At 39.4% G+C, this 23,354-nt stretch overlaps 1 protein-coding gene across 1 annotated transcript in view; it reads left to right on the forward strand.

Annotated features, from left to right (window-relative positions):
* The window catches only part of UBE2R2 (ubiquitin conjugating enzyme E2 R2), an 87,481-nt gene that overhangs the window by 52,834 nt on the left and 11,293 nt on the right, over positions 1-23,354 (forward strand). Inside the window, exons 2-3 of the mRNA XM_012770158.3 lie at positions 3,819-3,905; positions 16,180-16,277. Of these exons, the coding sequence (XP_012625612.1) occupies positions 3,819-3,905; positions 16,180-16,277 (185 nt within the window). The remainder of the gene's footprint in view (positions 1-3,818; positions 3,906-16,179; positions 16,278-23,354) is intronic.

The following is a 23,354-nucleotide window of genomic DNA, read 5'->3' on the forward strand; positions in this document are numbered from 1 at the left end:
TCTTGAACTCCTGAGCCCAACAATCCCCCACCTTAGCCTCCCAGGGTGCTAGGATTACAGTGTAAGCCACTGTACCCATCCAGGATGTCCTCTTTCAAGGTGAGGAATTTACCTTGTATTCCTGGTTTGTTAAGTTTTTATCACAGAGATATGTTGAAATTTTGATTCATTTTTTTTTAGTGGGTTCTTAGTGGTTACTCTGGGGCTGACAATCAACATCTTAACTTACAGCCAGTTCGTTCAAATTAATACCAGCTTAATTTTAATAGCATACAAAAACTTTGCTTCTATATTGCTCTGTTCCCTCTCCCTTACCTTCTATTATCCCTTGCCTTCTATTATGTGCCACCGGGCATGGTGGCACATGCCTGTAGTCCCAGCTACTAGGGAGGCTGAAGCAGCAGGATTGCTTGAGCCCAGGAGTTTGAGGTTGTTGTGAGCTAGGCTGATGCCACGGCACTCACTCTAGCCTGGGCAAGAGAGTGAGACTCTGTCTCAGAAAAATAAATAAATAAAAATAAAATACATATATATTTTTTCAGTCATCAAAGGGAATGAATGGTTTTTTGTACTTTGGAACTCCAGAATTTCTATGTGGGTCTTAAAAAATAATTTATCTCTTTTCTCTTTTTTTTTTTTTTTTTTTTTGAGACAGAGTCTTACTTTGTTGCCCAGGCTAGAGTGAGTGCCGTGGTGTCAGCCTGGCTCACAGCAACCTCAATCTCCGGGGCTCAGCGATCCTACTGCCTCAGCCTCCCGAGTAGCTGGGACTACAGGCATGTGCCACCATGCCCGGCTAATTTTTTGTATATATATTTTTAGTTGGCCAATTAATTTCTTTCTATTTATAGTAGAGACGGGGTCTCGCTCTTGCTCAGGCTGGTTTTGAACTCCTGACCTTGAGCAATCCGCCCGCTTTGGCCTCCCAAAGTGCTAGGATTACAGGCGTGAGACACCACGCCCTGCTATCTCTTTTCTCTTAGTCACTGTTTGGTGAGACACTGTTCTCATGCTTTCTTTTAGTCTTTTGAAATGTTTAAAATAGCTGATTTAAAGTCTTTGTCTAGTAAATTCAACATCTGGGCTTCTTCCTATTTATTTTCCCCCACCATATGGGCTATAGTTACAATATTTTGTCAAAAACTGAATATTTAAATAATACATAGTGGCAGCTGTGGAAATCAAATTCTCACCTTCCCCAGGTTTTTGTTTTTGTTTTTTGGTGGTAGTTGCTGTTGCTGTTTGTTGTAACTGTTATTTGCTTACTTAGGACCTTTCTTACCTAATTTTGTAATTTCTGTATTCTTTGTTACATTTGGCCACCGTATTCTCCACTCGGCTTTGTGGTCAGATAATAGTGGAACACAGATTTTCTTGATGAAATCAACTAGCCACTTTTGTGGGGGGCCTTGTAGAGAAGGGATTTTGTAGAGGGCCTCTGTGTGAATGTTAGGGCATGCCTTTAACACTCAGCCAGCCAGTTGCAATCTCTTAGTCTTCACTTTCTGTTTACACAGATCCTCAGGTTAAGCCAGAGATATCAGTTTAGGGCCTTCTCAGGTCTTTCCTGAGCATGCACATAGCCCTCGGCATGTACACAACCCTGCATATTTGCCTGGTCTTCTAGAATGATGGCAACTTGTCAGAGCTCTTTAAAACTCTAATGTCGCAGTTCCCAACCCTGGGTCCAGGAATGGGTATCTGTCTGTGGCCTGTCAGTAACCAGGCCACACAGCAGGAGGTGAGCAGTGGGAGCCAGTGAAGCTTCATCTGTATTTACAGCCACTCCCCGTCATTTGCATCACTGTATAAGTTCTGCCTCCTATCAGATCAGTGGCAGCATTAGATTCTTATAGGAGTGTAGACCCCACTGTAAACTGCGCATGCGAGGGATCTAGGTTGTGCGCTCCTTATGAGAATCTGATGCCTGATGATCTGAAGTGGAGCTGAGGTGGTGATGCTAGTGCTGGGGAGTGGCTAGAAATACAGATTATCTATCATCATTGGAGAGGTTTGGCTGCACAATAAATGTAATGTGCTTGAATCATCCCAAAGCCCTCTCCTCCTTGCCCCCCCAGAAAAATTGTCTTCCATGAATCAGGTCTCTGGTGCCAAAAAGGTTGGGGACTGATGCCCTATTGGACATATCTTACCCCAGCATTTCCTTGTAAATTTTCTTGTCAGTCTGTTGTTGTATCTGTTTTCAACTTCGTCAGGCAGATTTGAAGTTAAATAATTGTACTTCCATTGTTTTCAACCAATGCTGCCAAGGAAAATGTTTTTACATTGGCCAAACTCCAAATCAGATCACATACAGACATCCTTGCAAGTGGGGTCTTCCAGGGAACCACCAGAAAGGTCAAATATTGGCAATTCTCTGGGAGTAGGGCTTTGAAGAAGTTCCAGTCCATTCTGCCCTCTCTAGTGCCTGCCAGGTTCCTTGGGTTTTACTTCAAATGTGAGCTATTTGTTTTAAGGCTGCTGCAAGGACTGGAGTGTAGGAAATTAAGAGTAAGTTAAGACTGCGAGTTTGCTATTCTTATTGAGGTTCCACCATTTTTCTTTTTTCTTTTCTTTTTTTTTTTTTTTTTTGAGACAGAGTCTCGCTTTGTTGCCCAGGCTAGAGTGAGTGTCGTGGTGTCAGCCTATCTCACAGCAACCGCAAACTCCTGGGCTCAAGCGATCCTCCTGCCTCAGCCTCCTGAGTAGCTGGGACTACAGGCATGCGCCACCATGCTCAGCTAATTTTTTCTATATATATTAGTTGGCCAATTAATTTCTTTCTATTTATAGTAGAGACGGGGTCTCGCTCTTGCTCAGGCTGGTTTCGAACTCCTGACCTCAAGCAATCTGCCCACCTCAGCCTCCCAGAGTGCTAGGATTACAGGCGTGAGCCACCCCGCCTGGCCCACCATTTTTCTTGAATATATGCTCCCTGAATTACAAGCCCTCGATTATTTTCTGTAAGTTGGAAAAAGTTGATATTTACAATTTTTGGCAATTTTCTCATTGCTTTTGTGGATGAATGTTTAGAGTCTGTTTTGTTTTCTGGATTTTTTCATATTTGAAACATCGGATACTACCAAGGACATTGACTACAGCAGTATTCGTAATAGCAAAAGAGTGAGAAACAACTTAAACGCTCAAAAACAGGGAAGTAGTTTTTTAAAAGGATTCATCTGTATATATGTATGGTGGAATACTATGCAGATACTATCATACATGTAGAGAATACTTTATGACATGAGAAAATGTTTATGATATAACAAACAGGTGAAAAAGAGTACAAAATACAGTATGTTCAACTTTTAAAAAATAAGTTTTGTAAGGAAATAAGCAATATTAGCATTTCTTATCTTTGAGTGATAGGATGATAGTTCAATTATGTGAATAAAAAGCAAAAACATTTTTGTTTTGTATTTTGTACAAGGTTATGCTAATTTTTTGTTATGAAAATAAAATATACCTGTACATAGTACTGTTTTTCACTCATGTGAGTTAAATTAAAAATTATGTGTATAAAAAATGATGTGTCTATGAGAAAGTGTGTTTTGGTGGTTTAACAGAGAGTGGGGGTGTGTCAGAGTATGTGTTTTGGTGCTTTAACATATCCTTTTATAAATGTTTGAAGGGATGCTATAAGAACATGCTAATAACCCTGGCACTGGGAATAACAAAGTATATATGAGCTATTTTAGTCTCCAGAGTCTACTCTATAGAAAGGACCTTTGTTTTTCTGAAGTGTAATGGGGTGAATTATCAGACAGATGAGTAAGTTGTAGTCTCATTTATTAGCATTTCATTTTGTTTCTTTCCAGGCGCATATTAAATTTCCTATTGACTACCCATATTCACCACCTACCTTCAGATTCTTGACCAAAATGTGGCACCCCAACATTTATGAGGTAAGAGACATGTATCATAAATTTCTCTGAGGAATTATTTTTCAGATCAGTACTTTAAAATAGCCTGTATATCTCAGTACCCTTTGATAGTTATGCCGTAGCTACAGAGAAAATATTCATGGTTTTGTATAATACTTGTAGTTAGCAGTCTGTGGTTTAATTTTTTAAAATTGAGAGGCATTGTATAATACCCTGTGTATATTCTCGTTAAAGATTGAGGCTTTACATTCTTAACGTTCATTGCGAAGATTATAATGCACATGTATTAACATTTGCATTTTAAAAATTTAGTAGATAGTGTCAAATTTGTGTACCTAACTTCACAGCAAGAGTCACTATTGACCATGATCAGAGATTTTACTTTTGGTCGGGGCGGGGGGGGGGGATTTATTCCAGTACATTTGGAGTGGCCTCCTTTTAGGAGTTGCTGAGCATTTGAGAACCTCTTTTGGAATACATCTAAGGTGAGGTTCTACTGGACAAGTCCAGATGCCTGGAGAAAGCATTTTTAGTTTTGTTGATGAAACATACTAATACTTATCTTTGGGCTTAACTTAGCTAGAATAATGCATTATGTTTCTCAGGATTATATGTGTTATGTCAGTGCCCACTCCTTATTATTCTGTAATTTTTTTTTATACACTTGATATTTTTTTTTTTTTTTTCTTGAGACAGAGTCTCACTTTGTTGCCCAGGCTAGAGTGAATGTCATGGTGTCAGCCTAGCTCACAGCAACCTCAAACTCCTGGGCTCAAGCAATCCTACTGCCTCAGCCTCCCAAGTGGCTGGGACTACAGGCATGTGCCACCATGCCCGGCTAATTTTTTTTTCTATATATATTAGTTGACCAATGAATTTCTTTCTGTTTATAGTAGAGATGGGGTCTCGCTCTTGCTCAGGCTGGTTTTGAACTCCTGACCTCAAGCAATCTGCCCACCTCAGCCTCCCAGAGTGCTAGGATTATAGGTATGAGCCACCACGAGTGGCCAATAGACTTGATTTTTAAAAAGTAGTTTTAGGTTCACAGCAAAATTGAGCAAAAGGTAAAAGAGATTTTCTATATACTTCCCCCCCACATGCATAGTTTCCTCCATGATTATAGCTCCCACCAGAATGGTATACTTGTTATAACTGAAGAACCTCACATTGATACATGATCATCACCTAAAATACGTAGTTTACATTTGGGTTCACCCTTGGTATTGTATATTCTGTGGGTTTAGACCAATGTTTAATGACGTGTATATCTCATTATAGTATTTTTTTTTTTTTTTTGAGACAGAGTCTCAGTTTGTTGCCCAGGCTAGAGTGAGTGCCATGGCGTCAGCCTGGCTCACAGCAACCTCAGTCTCCGGGGCTCAGCGATCCTACTGCCTCAGCCTCCCAAGTAGCTGGGACTACAGGCATGTGCCACCATGCCTGGCTAATTTTTTGTATATATATTTTTAGTTGGTCAATTAATTTATTTCTATTTTTGGTAGAGACGGGGTCTCGCTCAGGCTGGTTTCGAACTCCTGACCTTGAGCAATCCGCCCGCCTCGGCCTCCCAAAGTGCTAGGATTACAGGCGTGAGCCACCACGCCCGGCCTCATTATAGTATTATACAGAGTAGTTTCACCACCCTAATGATCTTCTGTCTCTGCTTGTTAATCATCTCTTTTTTTCTCCATAATCCCTGATAACCACTGATCTTTCCACTGCCTTGATAGTTTTGCCTTTTTCAGAATGTCATAAAGTTGGAATTATACAGTATGTAGCTATCATAATTTTTTTTCCTGTTGCTTATGACAGAATCCCTGAAACTAGGTAATTTATAAAGAATAGGAATTTATTTCTTACATTTATGAAGGCTAAGAAGTTCAAAGTCAAGGGATCACATCCAATGAGGGCCTTTTTGCTTATGGGGACTCTGCACGGCAGAATGTTACAAGGCATTACATGGCAAGTGGGTTGAGTGTGCTAGCTTAGGTCTCTTTTACTCTTCTGTATTTTTTAATTAATTTATTTTTTTTTAGAGACAGGGTCTCCCTCTGTCACCCAGACTTGAGCACAGTGGCGGGATCATAGCTCACTATGGCTTCAAAACTCCTGGCCTCCAGTGATACTCCAGCCTTGGCCTCCCAAAGTGCTAGAATTACAGGCATGAGCCACTGTGCCCAGCCTCTTCCTCTTTTTATAAAGCTGCTAGTTCTGCTCCCATGATAACCCATTAATCTCTTAACCCATTAATTCACAAATGAGTCCATTCATGAGGACAGAACCCTCATCACTCAATCACCTCTTAAAGGCTCTACTTCTCAATTACCACCCCATTAGAAATTAAATTTCAACATGAGTTTTAAGGGGGACAACTAGTTGAAGCCATAGAAATAGCCTTTCAAGATTGCCTTCTTTCAGTTAGTAATATTTAAGTTTTCTCCATGTCCTTTCTTGGCTTGAGAGCTCATTTCTTTTTACTGCTGAATAATATACCATTGTCTGAATTACCCTAATTTATCGATTCATCTGAAGGACATGTTGGTCTTTCAAAGTGGTTGTACCATTTTGCAGTTTGACCAGCAATGAATGAGAGTTGCTGTTGTTCTACATTCTTGCCAACATTTGGTATTGTCAGTGTTCTGGATTTAGGCCACTCTAATAAGTATGTAGTGGTATCTCATTGTTTAAATTTGCATTTCCCTAATGACATATTATATAAAGCATTTTTTATATGCTCATTTGTCATCTGTGACGACTGTTTGGTGAGATGTCTACTAAGGTCTTTGGCTAATTTTTTAGTTAGGATTTTAATTTTCTTGTTGAATTTTAAGAGCTCTTTGGCTATTTTGGACATTAGTTATTTTTATTTATTTATTTAATTTTTTTTGGAGACAGTCTCTCACTGCATTGCCCTGGCAAGAGTGCTGTAGCGTTAGCCTAGCTCACAGCAACCTCAAACTCCTGGGCTCAAGTGATCCTCCTGCCTCAGCCTCCCAAGTAGCTGGGACTACAGGCACCACCATGCCCGGCCAATTTCTTCTATATATATTAGTTGGCTAATTAATTTCTTTCTATTTTTAGTAGAGACAGGGTCTCGCTCTTGCTCAGGCTGGTTTCGAACTCTTGACCTTGAGCAATCCACTCGGTCGGCCTCCCAGAGTGCTAGGATTATAGGCGTGAGCCACCGTGCCCAGCCTATTTTTCTATATATTTTTAGTTGTCCAGATAATTTTTTTCTATTTTTAGTATAGACGAGTCTCGATCTTGCTCAGGCTGGTCTTGAACTCCTGAGCTTGAGCAGTCCTTCTGCCTCGGCCTCCCAGAGTGCTAGGATTACAGGTGTGAGCCACCACACCCAGCCTGGACGTTAGTTCTTTATCAACTGTGTCCTGTACATGTATTTTCTCCCAGTCTGTGGCTTGTCTTTTTTCTTTTGTTTTTGAGACTGAGTGTTGCTCCGTCACCCTGAGTAGAGTTCAGTGGTTTAATCATAGCTCACAGCAACCTCAAACTCCTGAGCTCAAGCGACCCTCCTGCCTCAGGCTCCTAAGTAGCTAGAACTATAGGTGCACGCCATAATACCTGGCTAATTTTCTCTTTTCTTTCCTTTTCCTTTCCTTTCCTTTCTTTCTTTCTTTCTTTTTTTTTTTTTTTTGAGACAGAGTCTCACTTTGTTGCCCAGGCTAGAGTGAGTGCCGTGGCGTCAGCCTGGCTCACAGCAACCTCAAACTCCTGGGCTCGAGTGATCCTTCTGCCTCAGCCTCCCGGGTAGCTGGGACTACAGGCATGCGCCACCATGCCCGGCTAATTTTTTATATATATATCAGTTGGCCAATTAATTTCTTTCTATTTATAGTAGAGACGGGGTCTCGCTCTTGCTCAGGCTGGTTTTGAACTCCTGACCTTGAGCAATCCGCCCGCCTCGGCCTCCCAAGAGCTAGGATTACAGGCGTGAGCCACAGCGCCCGGCCTCTTTCTTTTTGAGACAGTGTCTTGTTCTGTCGCCTGGGCTAGAGTGCCACGGTGTCAGCCTACCTCACAGCAACCTCAAACTCCTGGGCTTAAGCAGTCCTTCTGCCTCAGCCTCCTGAGTAACTGGGGCTATAGGCATGTGCCACTACGACTGGCTATTTTTTTCTAGATATATTTTTATTTGTTCAGATAATTTCTTTATATTTTTAGTAGAGACAGGGTCTCGTACTTGCTCAAGCTGGTCTCGACTTATGACCTTGAGCTGTCCTCCCTCCTCGGCCTCCCAGAGTGCTAGGATTACAATATGGGTGTGAGCCACCACCCCTGGCCTCCTTTTGTCTTTCTTATAGGGTCTCACTCTGTTGTCCTGTGCAGAGTGCAGTGGTGTCATTGTAGCTCACTGCAGCCTGAAACTCCTGGGTTCAAGCAGTCTTCCTTCCTCAGCCCCCTGAGTAGCTGAGACTGCAGGGGCACACCATGACACCTGGCCAATTTTTCTATTTTAAGTAGAGATGAGGTCTCACTCTTGCTTAGGCTCTTTGGACTTTGTTCTTTTTCTAGTTTCCTAAAACAGAAGCTTAGAATATTAGAGAAGCTTAGAATATTAGAGAAAGATATAAAATGTATTCAATATTATAAATAGCCCTGTAAACACTGCTTTTGCTACATCCCACATATTCAGTGTTACATTTTCATTTAGTTTAGATTATTTTTTAACTTCTCTTGAGATTTCTTCTTTGCTCCATATGTTATTTAGAAGTGTGTTTTAAAATCTACAGATGTTTTGTGATTTTCTGACTATGTCTTTTCTTAGTTTCTAGTTTAATTCCATTGTGATCTAAGGGTAGACTATGTATGATTTCTGTTTTTAACAATTTGTTGATGGGTGTTTTGTGGCCCAGAATGTGCTCTGTCTTGGTGAATGCTCATTTGAGTTTGAGAAGAATGTGTAATCTGCTGTTGCTGGATGAACTGGTCTGTAGATGTCCCTTATATCCACTTAGTGAATGGTGTTATTGAGTTCAGCTGTGTCTTAACTGATTTTTCTGCCTGCAGGATCTATCCGTTTCTGGATGGCTGATGGGGGCTCTAGTTGGGCGTTTCACTTCTCCCAGATCAGTTAAGCTCTGTTAAAACCTGTGCAGGTTAGGGTCTGGTTAAGTAATTCCTCCTGAGGGCAGACCTGTTAACAAGAACATAATACTCTGACTTACTTTAAAATGGTTTCTTTCCCCCTCTTCCTGCCAGAAAAACAAGGGGATTTTTCTTTGATAATCACTGAGAGAACTTGGTAGAACTCCAGGAGGTAAAACTCACAAAAATGTGGAGACCTAGTCACTGAAGGGTATGGAGTTTTACTTTGAGATTTGTCTACATTGGGCCTCCAGCAATTTGTAAATTACAGTTTAGGTTTTTTTGTACCTCAGAACTGATTCCTGTGGAATTTTCTCCTCTTCAGTTTCTGCTCTGGTAAGTTGTGATTCTGTATATCCACCTGTCTCTCCAATTTTGCAGGTAGCAGTTTACCCTGTGATCTTACTTCCTTCTCTCTCTGTCTCTCTCTCTGTCTCTCTCTCTGTCTCTCTCTCTGTCTCTCTCTCTGTCTCACTCTCTTTCTCTCTCTCTCTCTCTCTCTCTCTCTCTCTCTCTCTCTCTCTCTCTCTCTCTCTCTCTCTCTCTCTCTCTCTCTCTTTTGAGACAGAGTCTTACTCTCTTGCCTGGGCTAGAGTGCTGCAACATCAGCCTAGCTCACAGCAACCTCATACTCCTGGGCTCAAACGATCCTCCTGCCTCAGCCTCCCCACTAGCTGAGACTACAGGCATGCGTCACCATGCCCAGCTTATTTATTTATTTATATATATATATATATATATATATTTTTTTTTTCTTTTTTAGTTGTCCAGCTAATTTCTTTCTTTTTTTTTTTTTTTTAGTAGAGATGGGGTCTGTTGCTCAGGCTAGTCTCGAACTCCTGAGCTCAAACAATCCTACCACCTCGGCCTCCCAGAGTGCTAGGATTGCAGGCATGAGCCACTGTGCCTGTCCAAAATTATTCTTAGATAGTAAAACAAATGCTAGCACAGCTGGTTTTTCTTTTTTCGTTTTCCTTTTCCCCTACTCTGTCGCTTAGGCTGGAGTGCAGTGGCATGATCATAGCTCACCCAGCCTCCCAGGTAGCTGGGACTACAAGTGTGCCATTATGCCCAGCTGAAGATAGACTCTTACTCTGATTTGATGTTGAGATTTTAGCAAACAAATGTGATTTTGTAAAACACATTATTAAAGGCTTGAACCCTGTTTCATGCTTGTTTAGATTTTGGTTTGCCTTTTTCCCTATGTTTTTTCTTTGTAATCCTAGCACTCTGGGATGCCAAGATGTGTGAGGATCGCTTGAGGTCAGGAGTTTGAGACCAGCCTGAGCAAGAGTGAAACCCTGTCTCTAATAAAAATAGAAAAACAGCCAGATGTGGTGGCGTACACCTGTGTTCCCAGCTACTTGGGAGGCTGAGGCGGGAGGATTACTTGAGAACAGGAGTTTGAGGTTGCTGTGAGCTAGGCTGACACCACTGTACTCTAGCCCAGGCAACAGAGTGAGACTCTGTCTCAAAAAACAAACAAAGAAAATGTTAATATTTAGTCCACCAAATCTGTACTTTTTAGAGCTGAGCTCTAAAATAATTTGTGAGGATTTCATGCATATTTATATAATTTATGGATTTTAAGGTATTGGGAAGAGGTTTACTATGCATCGATATGCTCAGTTTGGCTGCCTAACAGAATCATATGGAGAGGTTATTAAAAATAATACCAGACATTTTAATTTAATTGGATTTTGATGTGTGCAGGGGATGGGGGGGCTGGCTAGATAATTCTTCATTTTGCATTTTAGAACCACCATTCTAGGGGCAAGAACTTCCTTACATCTTCTCTTAAAAAATTTATTGAGGTGAAATTCACGTACATGAAATTAACCATTTAAAGTGAACAGTACAGTAACATTTAGTATATTTCAAATATTGTACAACAGCAGTATCTAGTTGCAAAGCATTCCCCATCATGCTTGCTTAAAATACTCTACCTATTTAGGTAATTTCTATTTTCATATCCCCTCAATCTCTGGCAACCACTGGTCTGCTTTTTGTCTCTGTAGATTTATATGGATATTTAATATAAATGGAATCATACAATATATGACCTTTTGTTTGGCTTCTTTCACTAAGCACAATATTCTGAAGTCATCCACCTCATACATGTATCAGTATTCCATTCTTCTTTATGGCCTAATACTATGCTATTGTATGAATATGTCATAATTTGTTTTTACATTCATCTGTTAATGGAAATTGGGATTGTGCCTGCCTTTTGCATATGTGAGTAGTGCTCCTATGGACATGCATATACATGTACTTGTTGGAGTACTGTTTTCAGTTCCTTGGGGTATAAACCTAGGAGTGGAATTGTGGAGTTAAGTGGGGATTTTATGTATACCTTTTTGAGGAACTGCCAAACTTTTTTCCATAGCAGCTGAGCCATTTTTTTTACATTCTCACCAGCAATGTATGAGGGTTTTGATTTTTCCATATCCTTACCAACATTTGTCCTTCTCCCTCTTTTTCCAATTATAGCCATCTTAAGGGGGTGTGAAAGGCTGAGCATGGTGGCTCATGCCTGTAATCCTAGCAATCTGGGAGGCTGAGGGCGGGCGGATCGCTCAAGGTCAGGAGTTCAAAACCAGCCTGAGCAAGAGCAAGACCCTGTCTCTACTAAAAATAGAAAGAAATTAATTGGCCAACTAAAAATATGTAGAAAAAATTAGCCGGGCATGGTGGTGCATGCCTGTAGTCCCAGCTACTGAGGAAGCTGAGGCAGAAGGATCGCTTGAGCCTAGGAGTTTGAGGTTGCTGTGAGCTAGGTTGACACCACGGCACTCTAGTCCGGGCAACAGAGTGAGACTCTGTCTCAAAAAATAAAGGGTGTGTGTGTGAAGTGATGTTTCTCATTGTGGTTTTGATTCCATTTCCCTAATGACTAATGATGTTCAGCATACTTTCTGTGCTTATGTGCCATTTTATATATTCTTTGGAGAAATGTCTGGGCTTGTCTGCTTTTATAATTGGATTTTTTCTGTTATTGAATTTTTCAAATTTATTGTAGATATTCAGACATGATTTGAAAATATTTTTTCTCATTCCTTTATGATAACTTTTCACTTGTTTGATACTGTCCTTTGGCTGCACAAAAGTTTTCTATTTGAATATAGTTCAATTTATATTTTTTGTTGCTTATGATTTTGTTTTCATATCTAAGAATTTATTGCCAAATCTTTGATCCATTTTTAGTTAATTTTTCTTTATGGCATGAAGTGAGAGTCTAATTTTATTCTTTTGTTTGTAGAAATCCAGTTGTCTTGGCACCATTTATTGAGGAAACTATTCTTTCTTCATTCATTGGACTTAGCCTTCTTGTTAAAAATCAGCTGGCCATAGATGTATGAGATTCTTTCTGAACTCACAATTCTGTTCAGTTGATTTAAGTGTCTGTATCATGCCAGTTACTAGACTGTCCTTGTTGACTGTAGCTTTGTATAATATATAACAGTAAGTTTTGAAATTGGGACATGTGAATCTTCCAACTTTGTTCTTTTTAAAATTGTTTTTTTTAATCTGGCTCCCTTAATTTCCATATAAATTCTAGCATCACATTGCCAATTTGTGCAAAAAAGGAAGATAGGATGTTGTTAGGGATTGTGTTGAATCTGTACATCAAATTTGGCAATAGCACTATCTTAACTTTAAGTCTTCACATTTATTTAGGTCTTTTAAAATTTCTTAGAGCAATGATTTGTTGTTTTCATTGTAGAAGTCTTTCACTTCCTTGATTAGATTTATTCATTGCTGGTGTATAGAAATAAAACTGAGTGCTCACTGTGCATCTTATAACTTTGCTGAATTTATTAACTATAGTAGCTTTCTTTTAGATTCTTTCGGATTTTCTATATATAGGATATGCCTTCTGTGAATAAAGATGGTTTTACTTCTCCCTTTCAATTCAGTTCCTTTTTTCTTTTTTCTTGTCTAATTCCTATGGCTAGAAATTTCCCCATATGATGTTAAATAGTCATGAAAGTGAGTACCCTTGTCTTCTTCCTGATCTTAGGAGGACAGCTTTCAGTCTTTCAGTATGATGTTAGCTTTGGGTTTTTCATAAATTTCCTTTATCATAGTAAGATAATTCCCTTCTTTTTATGCTTTTTTGAGTGTTTTTATCATGAAAGTGTTTGATTTTGTCAAATGCATTGTCTGTATTGATTAAGATGCCCATTTTTTAATATGTCATTTCTAAATGCACACCTGTTCAAGTTATTCCACTACTCTGAAGTTTTATTTATAAACACATTAAACTCTGAACCAAGTAACTTACTCCTGGCTTACTTTTTGTGCTCTATTCCTCATCAAAGTTGGGCTGTTCACTATTGGGGTAGATAGAATGATGGTCCTACAAAACCTCCATATACTAATTTCTGGAATGTGTGAATATGTTAGCGTCCATGGCAAAGAGGAATTAAGGTTGCTAAACAGCTAATCTTTAAAAAGGGAGATTGTTCTGGATTATTCAGATAGATAATCACAAGAGTCCTTAAAAGTGCAAGAGGGAGGCATAAAATTGAGTTAAAGGAGATTGTGACATTAGAAGAAAGGCTGAGGGAAATGAAACATTGGTTTGAATATAGAGGAAGGAAGCCAAGAGCAAAGGATGGCCTTTAGTATCTTGAAAGGGCAAGGAAAGGGATTTTTCCTTAGAGTCTTAGGAAAGAAATGCAGTGCTGCCAACACACTGATTTTAGTCCTGTGAGAGACATGACAGACTTTGACCTAAGAAATATAAAATAATAAACTTGTTTTATACCACTAAATTTGTGGTAATCTGTTATAATAGCAATAGAAAACAAATACAAGGACCGGGCGCAGTGGTTCATGCCTGTAATCATCCTAGCACTCTGGGAGGCCGAGGCGGGCGGATTGCTCAAGGTCAGGAGTTCGAACCAGCCTGAGCAAGAGCAAGACCAAGACCCCGTCTCTACTATAAATAGAAAGAAGTTAATTGGCCAAGTAATATATATAGAAAAAGTTAGCCAGGCATGGTGGCGCATGCCTGAAGTCCCAGCTACTCGGGAGGCTGAGGCAGGAGGATCGCTTGAGCCCAGGAGTTTGAGGTTGCTGTGAGCTAGGCTGACGCCACAGCACTCACTCTAGCCTGGGCAACAGAGCGAGACTCTGTCTCAAAAAAAAAAAAAAAAAAAAAAAAACGAATACAAGTATTTGTATTTGGTTTATTTCTCCAGACAATCTCATGTCTAAATTTCACAGTGGTCGTTAAAATTTACTCATTATTAAAGGCCCATCTCAAAGCTTCCTCATCCACAAATCCTTTTTTTTTCCCACCTCATCTCCCATGTATTCTCTGCCCAAATATCTTCTCTCTTCCTTTTTTTTTTTTTTTGTAGTGCCTTTTTTATGGTCCTTTTGATACCAAACTATAATACAGAGGTTTAGTATATAATATTTGGTGTTTGTTTTATTAAAACTTAATTCTTTTAAAAATGTTTTATCTTGATAATGGTTATTTACATAAATATATATTTCCACTCATATATTTGTGTGTATCTAAATTTGGGTTTTACATGTAAGGTTTTAGTTATACCTTCAATTCTGTTGTTGTTGGTTTTGTTTTTCTGAGACAGTCTCACGCTCTGTTGCCCTGGCTAGAGTGCAGTGATGTCATCATAGCTCACTGCACCCTGAAAGTCCTGGGCTCAAGTGATCCTCCTTCCTCAACCTCCTGAGTAGCTGGGACTATAGGCATGAGCTACCATGCCCAGCTAACTTTCTGTTTCTATTTTTAGTTGACTGGCTAATTTGTTTTTCTATTTTTAGTAGAGATGGGGGTCTTACTCTTGCTCAGGTTGGTCTCCAACTCCTCACCTCAAGTGATCCTCCTACCACAGCCTCCCAGAATGCTAGGATTATTGGTGTGAGCCACAGCGCTTGGCCCGATTTTTTAAAAAATATAACTCTTACCTTCCATTTTAGACAAAGTCCCAAGAGATAAGTGACTAGTTTACTAACTGTGTCTTTCCTGTTGAATAGCATTCTGTATTGCATATGGTTGGCAATCTCTTGTGTGTTTGTATTAATCCAAATGTATTTATTTATGAATTAGGTTCTCTAAGTTTATGAAGCAAAATATAATAACCATAGTGTGGTGAGTTACTCTATATACTGGGGAATTATAGTTTAAATCGTTGTGACGCATATTTTTGGTTTATGTGAGACATAGTTATTGATACTTGTGATTGATATCAAAGGCAATTATAGCATCTCTCTGTACAGATTTAAAGCAAGGTCAGATTTTTTTTTTTCTTTCTTAGGTACTTCTTTTTTTCAGTTTTTTTGTTTGTTTGTTTTGTTTTTGTTTTTGAGACAGAGTCTCACTTTGTTGCCCCCAGGCTAGAGTGCCTTGGTGGCAGCCTAGCTCACAGCAACATCAGACTCCTGGGCTCAAGCAATCCTTCTGCCTCAGCCTCCCAAGTAGCTGGGACTACAGACATGTGCCACCATGTCCGGCTAATTTATATATATATATATATATATATATTTTTAGCTGTCCAATTAACTTCTTTCTATTTTTGGTAGAGACGGGTTCTCACTCTTCCTCAGGCTGGTCTTGAATTCTCTACCTTGAGCGATTCGCCCTCCTCGGCCTCTTGGAGTGCCAGGATTACAGGCGTGAGCCACCACGCCTGGCTTTTATGTACTTTTTTAATGAACAGATGTGTCTGAAAACAAAGGGATATATATTTGGCTGTTTGATAAGATTCTTGAATCTTAATTTGTCATGTTTGCCAATTTGTTTTTATATAAGTTTCAGAAGGATTGTATTATAGGCATAGTGTTTCTTTTTTCACTAAGAAAAATATCTTAGAGACTTTATAATACTAAGAAATGTTTCAGCCAGGCTCAGTGGCTCTCGCCTGTAATCCTAGCACTTTGGGAGGCCAAGAGGCTGATGCCACGGCACTCTAGCCTGGGCAACTGAGTGAGACTCCGTCTCAAAAAAAAAAAAAAAAAAAAGAAAGAGAGAGAGAGAAATGTTTAATTCTTCTTTAACTTTGATTTTGAACATGAAATAAAAGCAGAATTGTTTTCTCCCTTAAGGAAAAGAAAGCAAGTTTCAAGGAATAAAGGGAACTTCAGTAGAAATGATGTACCTTTTTCAGTATTGCTTTTTTGAGTATTTACTGAATATGTTTGTGTCTCATAGAATGGAGATGTTTGCATTTCGATTCTTCACCCGCCTGTAGATGACCCACAGAGTGGAGAACTGCCCTCTGAACGGTGGAATCCTACGCAGAATGTGAGGTAAGGTATATAATGAAAAACCTTGATTTGGGGGTGAGTCTGAGAGTCTCCTTATTTGTTTGCACCCAGTAAAGTAAGATTATATATTGTCTTTTATACATAAGAATCTTTCCAATGTTTGGTTGTTTTGTCTTTAGCTACAGCTTTAAGAAATATGTATGCATCTTTTTTGTTTTTACTGTATTTATATAAATGAATCTGCAGAGATATATGAATCATTTTGAAGAGTTGTATTTACTGAGCAATAATGCATATGATTATCATTTCTCTGTGTTCTCTTTGGAAGAAATTTCAAGTCTTAATTCTTCTTACATTGTCTAAGTTCTAGCCTGCTTCTTTGGGATGTCATGACTTCTGTGTTCGTTGCTTGCTTCCTTGTATTAGGATTATTGCTACTTTTTGCGGAAGAACCTTAGTCTTTACAAACTTAAAATTGCCTTTTAAAAATATTTATTTTTATTTTTTTATTTTGAGACATCTCTGCTCTGTCACCCCTACTAGAGTGTATGGTGGAGTCATCATAATTTACTGCAACCTCAAACTCCTGGCCTCAAGTAATCCTCCTGCTTCAACCTCCCAAGTAACTGGGACTACAGGGGTGTACTACCATGCCTGGCAAATTTTTTCTATTTTTAGTAGAGCTGAGGTCTTGCTTTTGCTCACACTGGTCTCAAACTCCTGGGCTAAAGTGATCCTCCTACCATCAGCCTCCCTGAGTGCTAGGATTACAGATGTGAGCCACCATACCCAGCCTCCACTTTTTGACTGTTACAAATAATGCTGCTGTGAACCATGTGTTCAACCTTTTGAGTGGTCGTATGTTTTCATTTTTTGTGGATATAGTTAAGTATAGAATTGCTGGGTCATGCAGTAATTGTTTAATTCCTTGAGGAACTGCCAGTCTGTTTTCAAATATGGCTGTACCATTTCACATTCCCACCAGCATTAGTGTTCTAATTTTTCCATATCTTTTTTTTTTCTTTTCTTTTCTTTTTTTTTGAGACAGAGTCTCGCTTTGTTGCCCAGGCTAGAGTGAGTGCCGTGGCATCAGCCTAGCTCACAGCAAACTCAAATTCCTAGGCTCAAGCAATCCTCCTGCCTCAGCCTCCTGAGTAGCTGGGACTACAAGCATGTGCTGCTATGCCTGGCTAATTTTTTCTATATATATTAGTTGGCCAATTAATTTCTTTCTATTTTTAGTAGAGACAGGGTCTCGCTCTTGGTCAGGCTGGTTTCGAACTCCTGACCTGGAGCAATCCACCCACCTCGGCCTCCCAGAGGGCTAGGATTACAGGCCTGAGCCACCGCACCTGGCCTCCATATCTTCTTTAACACTTGTTATTGTCTGTAGTTTTTTACTATAGCCATCCCAGTGGGTGTGAAGTGGTATCCATTTTGGTTTTGTCATCAATCCTTTTTTTTTTTTTTTTTTTTCTTTTGAGACAAGGTCTTGCTGTATTGGCTGGGCTAGAGTGCGGAAGTGTGCTCATAGCTGTCTGCATCCTCAAACTCCTGGGCTCAATCCTTGCACTTTAGCCTCCTGAGTAGCTGTGACTACAGGTGTGCACCACCATGCCCAGCTAATTTTTTCTGTTTTTTGTAGAGACGGGGTCCCACTGCGTTGCTTAGACTGGTCTTTGAACTACTGTCCTCAAGCAATATGCCCGCCTTCTCCTCCCAAAGTGCCAAGATTACTGGTGTGATCCACTGTGCCTGGCTAATTGCATATTCACTGGTGTTTTCATTATTAACATTTATATTAGTATCATTCATTTGATATAATTAATGGACCAACATAAATACTTTGATAAAGTATTTTGTACAATGTCCCTTGGTTGGAATTTTTCTGATATTTTTCTTATGATTAGACTGGGGTTATAGTTTTGGGGAAGAAAGATCACAGAGGTAAAGTGCCATTTTCATCACATCATATCTGGGGTGATTGCTATCAACGTGGCTTATTAATTTTCATCATCTGGCTGAGGTGATGTTATTGATTTTCTTCACTGTAAAGTTACTGTGCCCTACTTTTCATTCTGTACTCATTAGAAGGAAGTCATATGCATAGCCCACACTTAAGGAGTGGAGAATTATGCCTCCATGAGGCCAGCGTATCTATATAAATCATTTTGAAGTCTTCTGTACAGATTGATCTATTCTTCCCCATTTATTTGTTTATTTAGGCATTTGTTAATAATTTTTACTGGTCTGAAAGCCAGTAACTTGATTAGGATCTCCAATTTTAACAAAAGCAAAGAACGGGAAGCTTCTTGACTTAAAAAAGTGGCCCTTTAAGACATCAGATAGCCAAAGAGGTTCTTGAAGATATACCAAATGACTATTGATTATGCTGGTTACTCATTCTTTTAGGTAACTAGTTCAATCCAATATATTCTGAGACAGTTGAGAAAATATATATATTTTGGATTTCAGCACATCTTGCCAATATATTGTTTGAATCAGAAAAAAAGTGTGATTTCCTTTTTTAATTCAAATAAATGTGTTGATACACTGCACCTTGACAATCATCATTCCTCTGAATTCTAATTCTCATGTAGATATATAAAGCATAGGGCCTTGCCATAGTTTATTACCTCTGTGAAATAAGGAATCACCACGTAATTTCTACACTTTCTACTTCTTTTTTCTTCTGTTTTTAAGAGACATAGTCTTGGCTGGGTGCGGTGGTTCGCGCCTGTAATCCTATCACTTTGGGAGGCCAAGACGGAAGGATTGCTTGAGCTCAGGAGTTTGAGACCAGCCTGAAAAAGAGAGAGACCCCGTCTCTACTATTTATAGAAAGAAATTAGCCAAACAACTAAAAATAGAAAAAATTAGCTGGATGGTGGTGCCTGTCTGTAGTCCCAGCTACTCAGGAGGCTGAGGCAGGAGGATCACTTGAGCCCAGGAGTTTGAGGTTGCTGTGAACTAGGCTGATGCCATGGCACTCTAGCTCGGGCAACAGAGTGAGACTCTTGTCTCAAGAAAAAAAAAAAAAAAAAAAAAAGAAACATAGTCTTGCTATGGTGCCCAGGCTGGAATTGAACTCTTGAGTTTAATCAATCCTCCTGCTTCAGCCTCCCTAACTAGCTGGGATTACAGGCCTTCACCCCTACACCCAGCTGCTTAACTTTAAGGGGACTCTCCTTTGGGGATGATGTATTTCTTAGCAATAAAGGATGGAATTAGTTTACTATAATGAAAATATAATTCAGGTAGTCCCAATTTATACATATCTGAATTTATTATATCCTACCATGTACCAAATTGCTCCTTTTAAAAACACCTCTTTGTGCTTTTAACAAAATTATTCATGAGATAGGAAAAACAGTTGGCTCTACTGCGATAGATATTTGTAAATTTCTCTGTTTTTGCACCCTTAATGTTTCATTACCACTGGGCAGAAGATCATAAGAATATTTACGGCAGGTAAGAGATATGCATTTCTTTTGAAAGGGCAGCTGTGAGAAGAGAGGGCAAAAAGGAGAATTGATATATTTTATATACCCCAGGAGCATGTGTAGATTAGTTTTAAGACTCACTTTACATAAAGACATCTTTCATGATCATAAACAAAATCAGTATATTTTCTCCTTCCACAACCCTCATACCCCTTACATCACATAATTGTAGCTGATGATTCATACCTTCAAATATGCTTACATCTATTACTTTTTTTTTTTTTTTGAGACAGAGTCTCACTTTGTTGCCAGGCTAAAGTGAGTGCTGTGGCATCAGCGTAGCTCACAGCAACCTCAAACTCCTGGGCTCAAGTGATCCTCCTGCCTCAGCCTCCCTAGTAGCTGGGACTACAGGCATGCACCACCATGCCCGGCTAATTTTTTCTATGTGTATTAGTTGGCCAATTAATTTCTTTTTTATTTATAGTAGAGACGAGGTCTTGCTCTTGCTGGTTTCGAACTCCTGACCTTGAGCAATCCGCCCGCCTCGGCCTCCCAGAGTGCTAGGATTACAGGCGTGAGCCTCCACACCTGGCCTATTACTTAATTTTTTTAGCATCAAATTATAATGACATTCAGTTATAAAAGAAAATGAAATCAGCATACTCTATTTCTTATTCTCTCTCTCCCCTTTCCACTAATTTTTTGGGTTTTTTTTTAGTCAGAGTCTCTCTGTGTTGCCCAGGCTCTAGAGTGCAGTGTAATAATCATAGTTCACTGCAACCTCAAGCTTAGGCTCCTAGGCTCCAGCGATCCTTCTGCTTCAGCCTCCTGAGTAACTGAGACACCAGGTGTGCACCACCATGCCTCCATGCCTGGCTGATTTTTTAAAGTTTTTTTTAGAGAAGAGGCCTCGGTCTTGTTTGGGCTGGTCTTGAACTCCAGACCTCAAGTGATCCTCCCACCTAAGCCTCTCAAAGTGCTAGGATTACAGGCGTGAGCCAACTCACCTGGCCTCCTTTTAACTTTAAAAAATTGGTTATTGTCAGTTGTAAGGTTTATAGTCTATACTGTTCTATAACATAATCCCAATTTCTTTCATTCTTATTCCTACTGTTAAATGGATTGTTTGCCCATTCTCTTACTCTGATCTATTCATTGGCTATAATTTGTCCTCTAGTAATTTCTCCAAGAATTGCTAGTGGAGCCAATATTATATTTCTTGAATTTTTACATATTCAAAATGTTATGTGCTCATGTATGTGTATGTGTTGCCATTATAATTTAAATGAAAATTTGGCTGAGCATAAGATTTCAAGATCAAAACTTCTTTCCTTGAGGATGTCTGCATGTCTTTGCTGTGTTCACTGTTGCAGTGGAAAAGTTTGGCTACCCTGTTTTTCTGTCTTCCATCCCACTTAGGTGACTTGATTTAATCTCCGTTTCATTTTCTGAGATCTTTTCTCAACCCTATTGTGTATTCAGTTTTTCCCTAGAAAAGGGTTGTATTGTACCCCCTTAAAAGATATTTTGAAATCTTAACTCCCAGTAGAGATTAAAAGCCAAGGAATATCAAGTATTGCCGACACATACCAGAACCTAGGTAGAGGCGAAAAAAGGAAGGATTCTCCCCTCCAAGTTTCAGAGGGTACATTAAGCTACCCAGTTTGTGGTGCTGTCATGGCAGCCCTGGGAAAACTAATACAGACCGGGTGTTTACTTTCAAGCTTTCTAACTTGAACAGGGCCCAAGCCCATGTTTCCTATCTCTGTGTGGATTTTAAAATACCAGCACCTAACCATTAGGCCCTATTTCTAAAGTTTAATAAATCCTTAATGTGTCAGAACATCAGTTGGAATATACTTTCCTGGCTTTGAGCCATCTCTTAATTTTTGGTGCCCTGTCTTTCTAGTTTAGTTGTGTTAAATACATATTGTAAAATTTTTATTCTGGCCAGGCATGGTGGCTCACAGCTGTAATCCGAGCACTTGAGGCCAAGAGTTCGAGACCAGCCTGAGCAACATAGAGTCCTGTCTCTTAAAAAAAGAAAAAATGTACCCAGGCATGGTGACATGCCCCTGTAGTCCTAGCTACTTGGGAGGTTGAGGCAGGAGGATCACTTGAGCCCAGGAGTTTGAGGTTGCAGTGGGCTGTGATGATTCCACTGTACTGTAGCCGGATGACAGAGCAAGACCTTTTCTCAAAAAAACAAAAATTCTACTTCTCTTTGTGTAGCAGGAAAAAGGTAGATAAGATTTCAGTCTGCCATGTTGTCTCCTTCTTCCCCTGTTTTTATTAATGTTCAGTTTCCCAAACTAAATTTTTGGTTCTTTGGTGTAGCATTTTGTGTTCTGTAGTTTGGGTTTAGGCATTTCTGAATGCTTTGTTCATTTGTGGACTCCCTAATAAAATCTTGAGCCTCATTTCTCCTTTACCTTTCTCTGTAGCTTGGATTGGTCTGTTGAGATATCTAGCAACATTATATGTGTAGCCAGGATTTTGCCTTATCATGGTCCAGGTTTCTCAAGTCTGGTATTAATTCTGGTATAGTCCTATAGTCCTATAAATATAAATGATTGGGGAATTTTGTAGTATTTTCCATTATTTCTCTGAATGGCATTAAAACAGTTTTGAAGTTTTAGACTTGGCTTCTCTTTTATGAGCTGAATTTGTTGAAAGGAATTTAAGTTTAGGGCTGGGCATTGTGGCTCACACCTGTGATCCTAGCACTCTGGGAAGCTGAGGAAGGAGGATCTCTTGAGCCCAGGAGTCTGAGGTTGCAGTGAGCTACAGTGATGCCACACTGTATTCTACCTGGTGTGACAGAGCGAGACTCAGTGTCAAAAAAAAAAAAAAAAAGAAGAAAAGGAATTTAAGATGAACTATATTCTATTTGTGTTATATTAACAGTTTTCTTTCTTTCTTTTTTTTTTTTTTAATATTTTTTTTTTTTTTTGAGACAGAATCTCACTTTGTTGCCTAGGCTAGAGTGAGTGCCGTGGCGTCAGCCTAGCTCACAGCAACCTCAAACTCCTGGGCTCGAGTGATTCTTCTGCCTCAGCCTCCCGAGTAGCTGGGACTACAGTCATGCCCCACCATGCCCGGCTAATTTTTTCCATACATATATTAGTTGGCCAATTAATTTCTTTTTATTTATAGTAGAGACGGGGTCTGGCTCTTGCTCAGGCTGGTTTCGAACTCCTGACCTCGAGCAATCCACCCGCCTCGGCCTCCCAGAGTGCTAGGATTACAGGTGTGAGCCACTGCGCCCAGCCTATTTTAGATATTTTATAATTGAGAATGTATCGTTTTTTTAGGGGGAAAGTGTCATATGTAGCAAATGTGCATTTATAAACTATCTTAATATACTTTAAGAACTGGTTTATATTAATAATAAGTATTAAAAGCTCTGAGTTTTATTTATTCCACTGTAAGTCTGACTTAGGACATGTTTGAGGCTGCCATGCCTTCAGAAATAATTGTATCACGTTATTTTGACAAAATAATTAGACAATGTATATGAAGGGTTTTAAAAAAGTGTTTTGGAAGATTTGTTGAAAAATTGGACTAAAATTTTTTGCCAAGTTGTCCTGTTAGTATGATACCGGTGCTTGTTTTTCAGGACTAGTAGTAACCCTAGAATAGAGGAAGTGGTAGCTCTAAGATACTAGTAATT

This window comes from Microcebus murinus, chromosome 12, assembly GCF_040939455.1.
Source record: "Microcebus murinus isolate Inina chromosome 12, M.murinus_Inina_mat1.0, whole genome shotgun sequence".
In the NCBI taxonomy this organism is placed as follows: Eukaryota; Metazoa; Chordata; class Mammalia; order Primates; family Cheirogaleidae; genus Microcebus; species Microcebus murinus.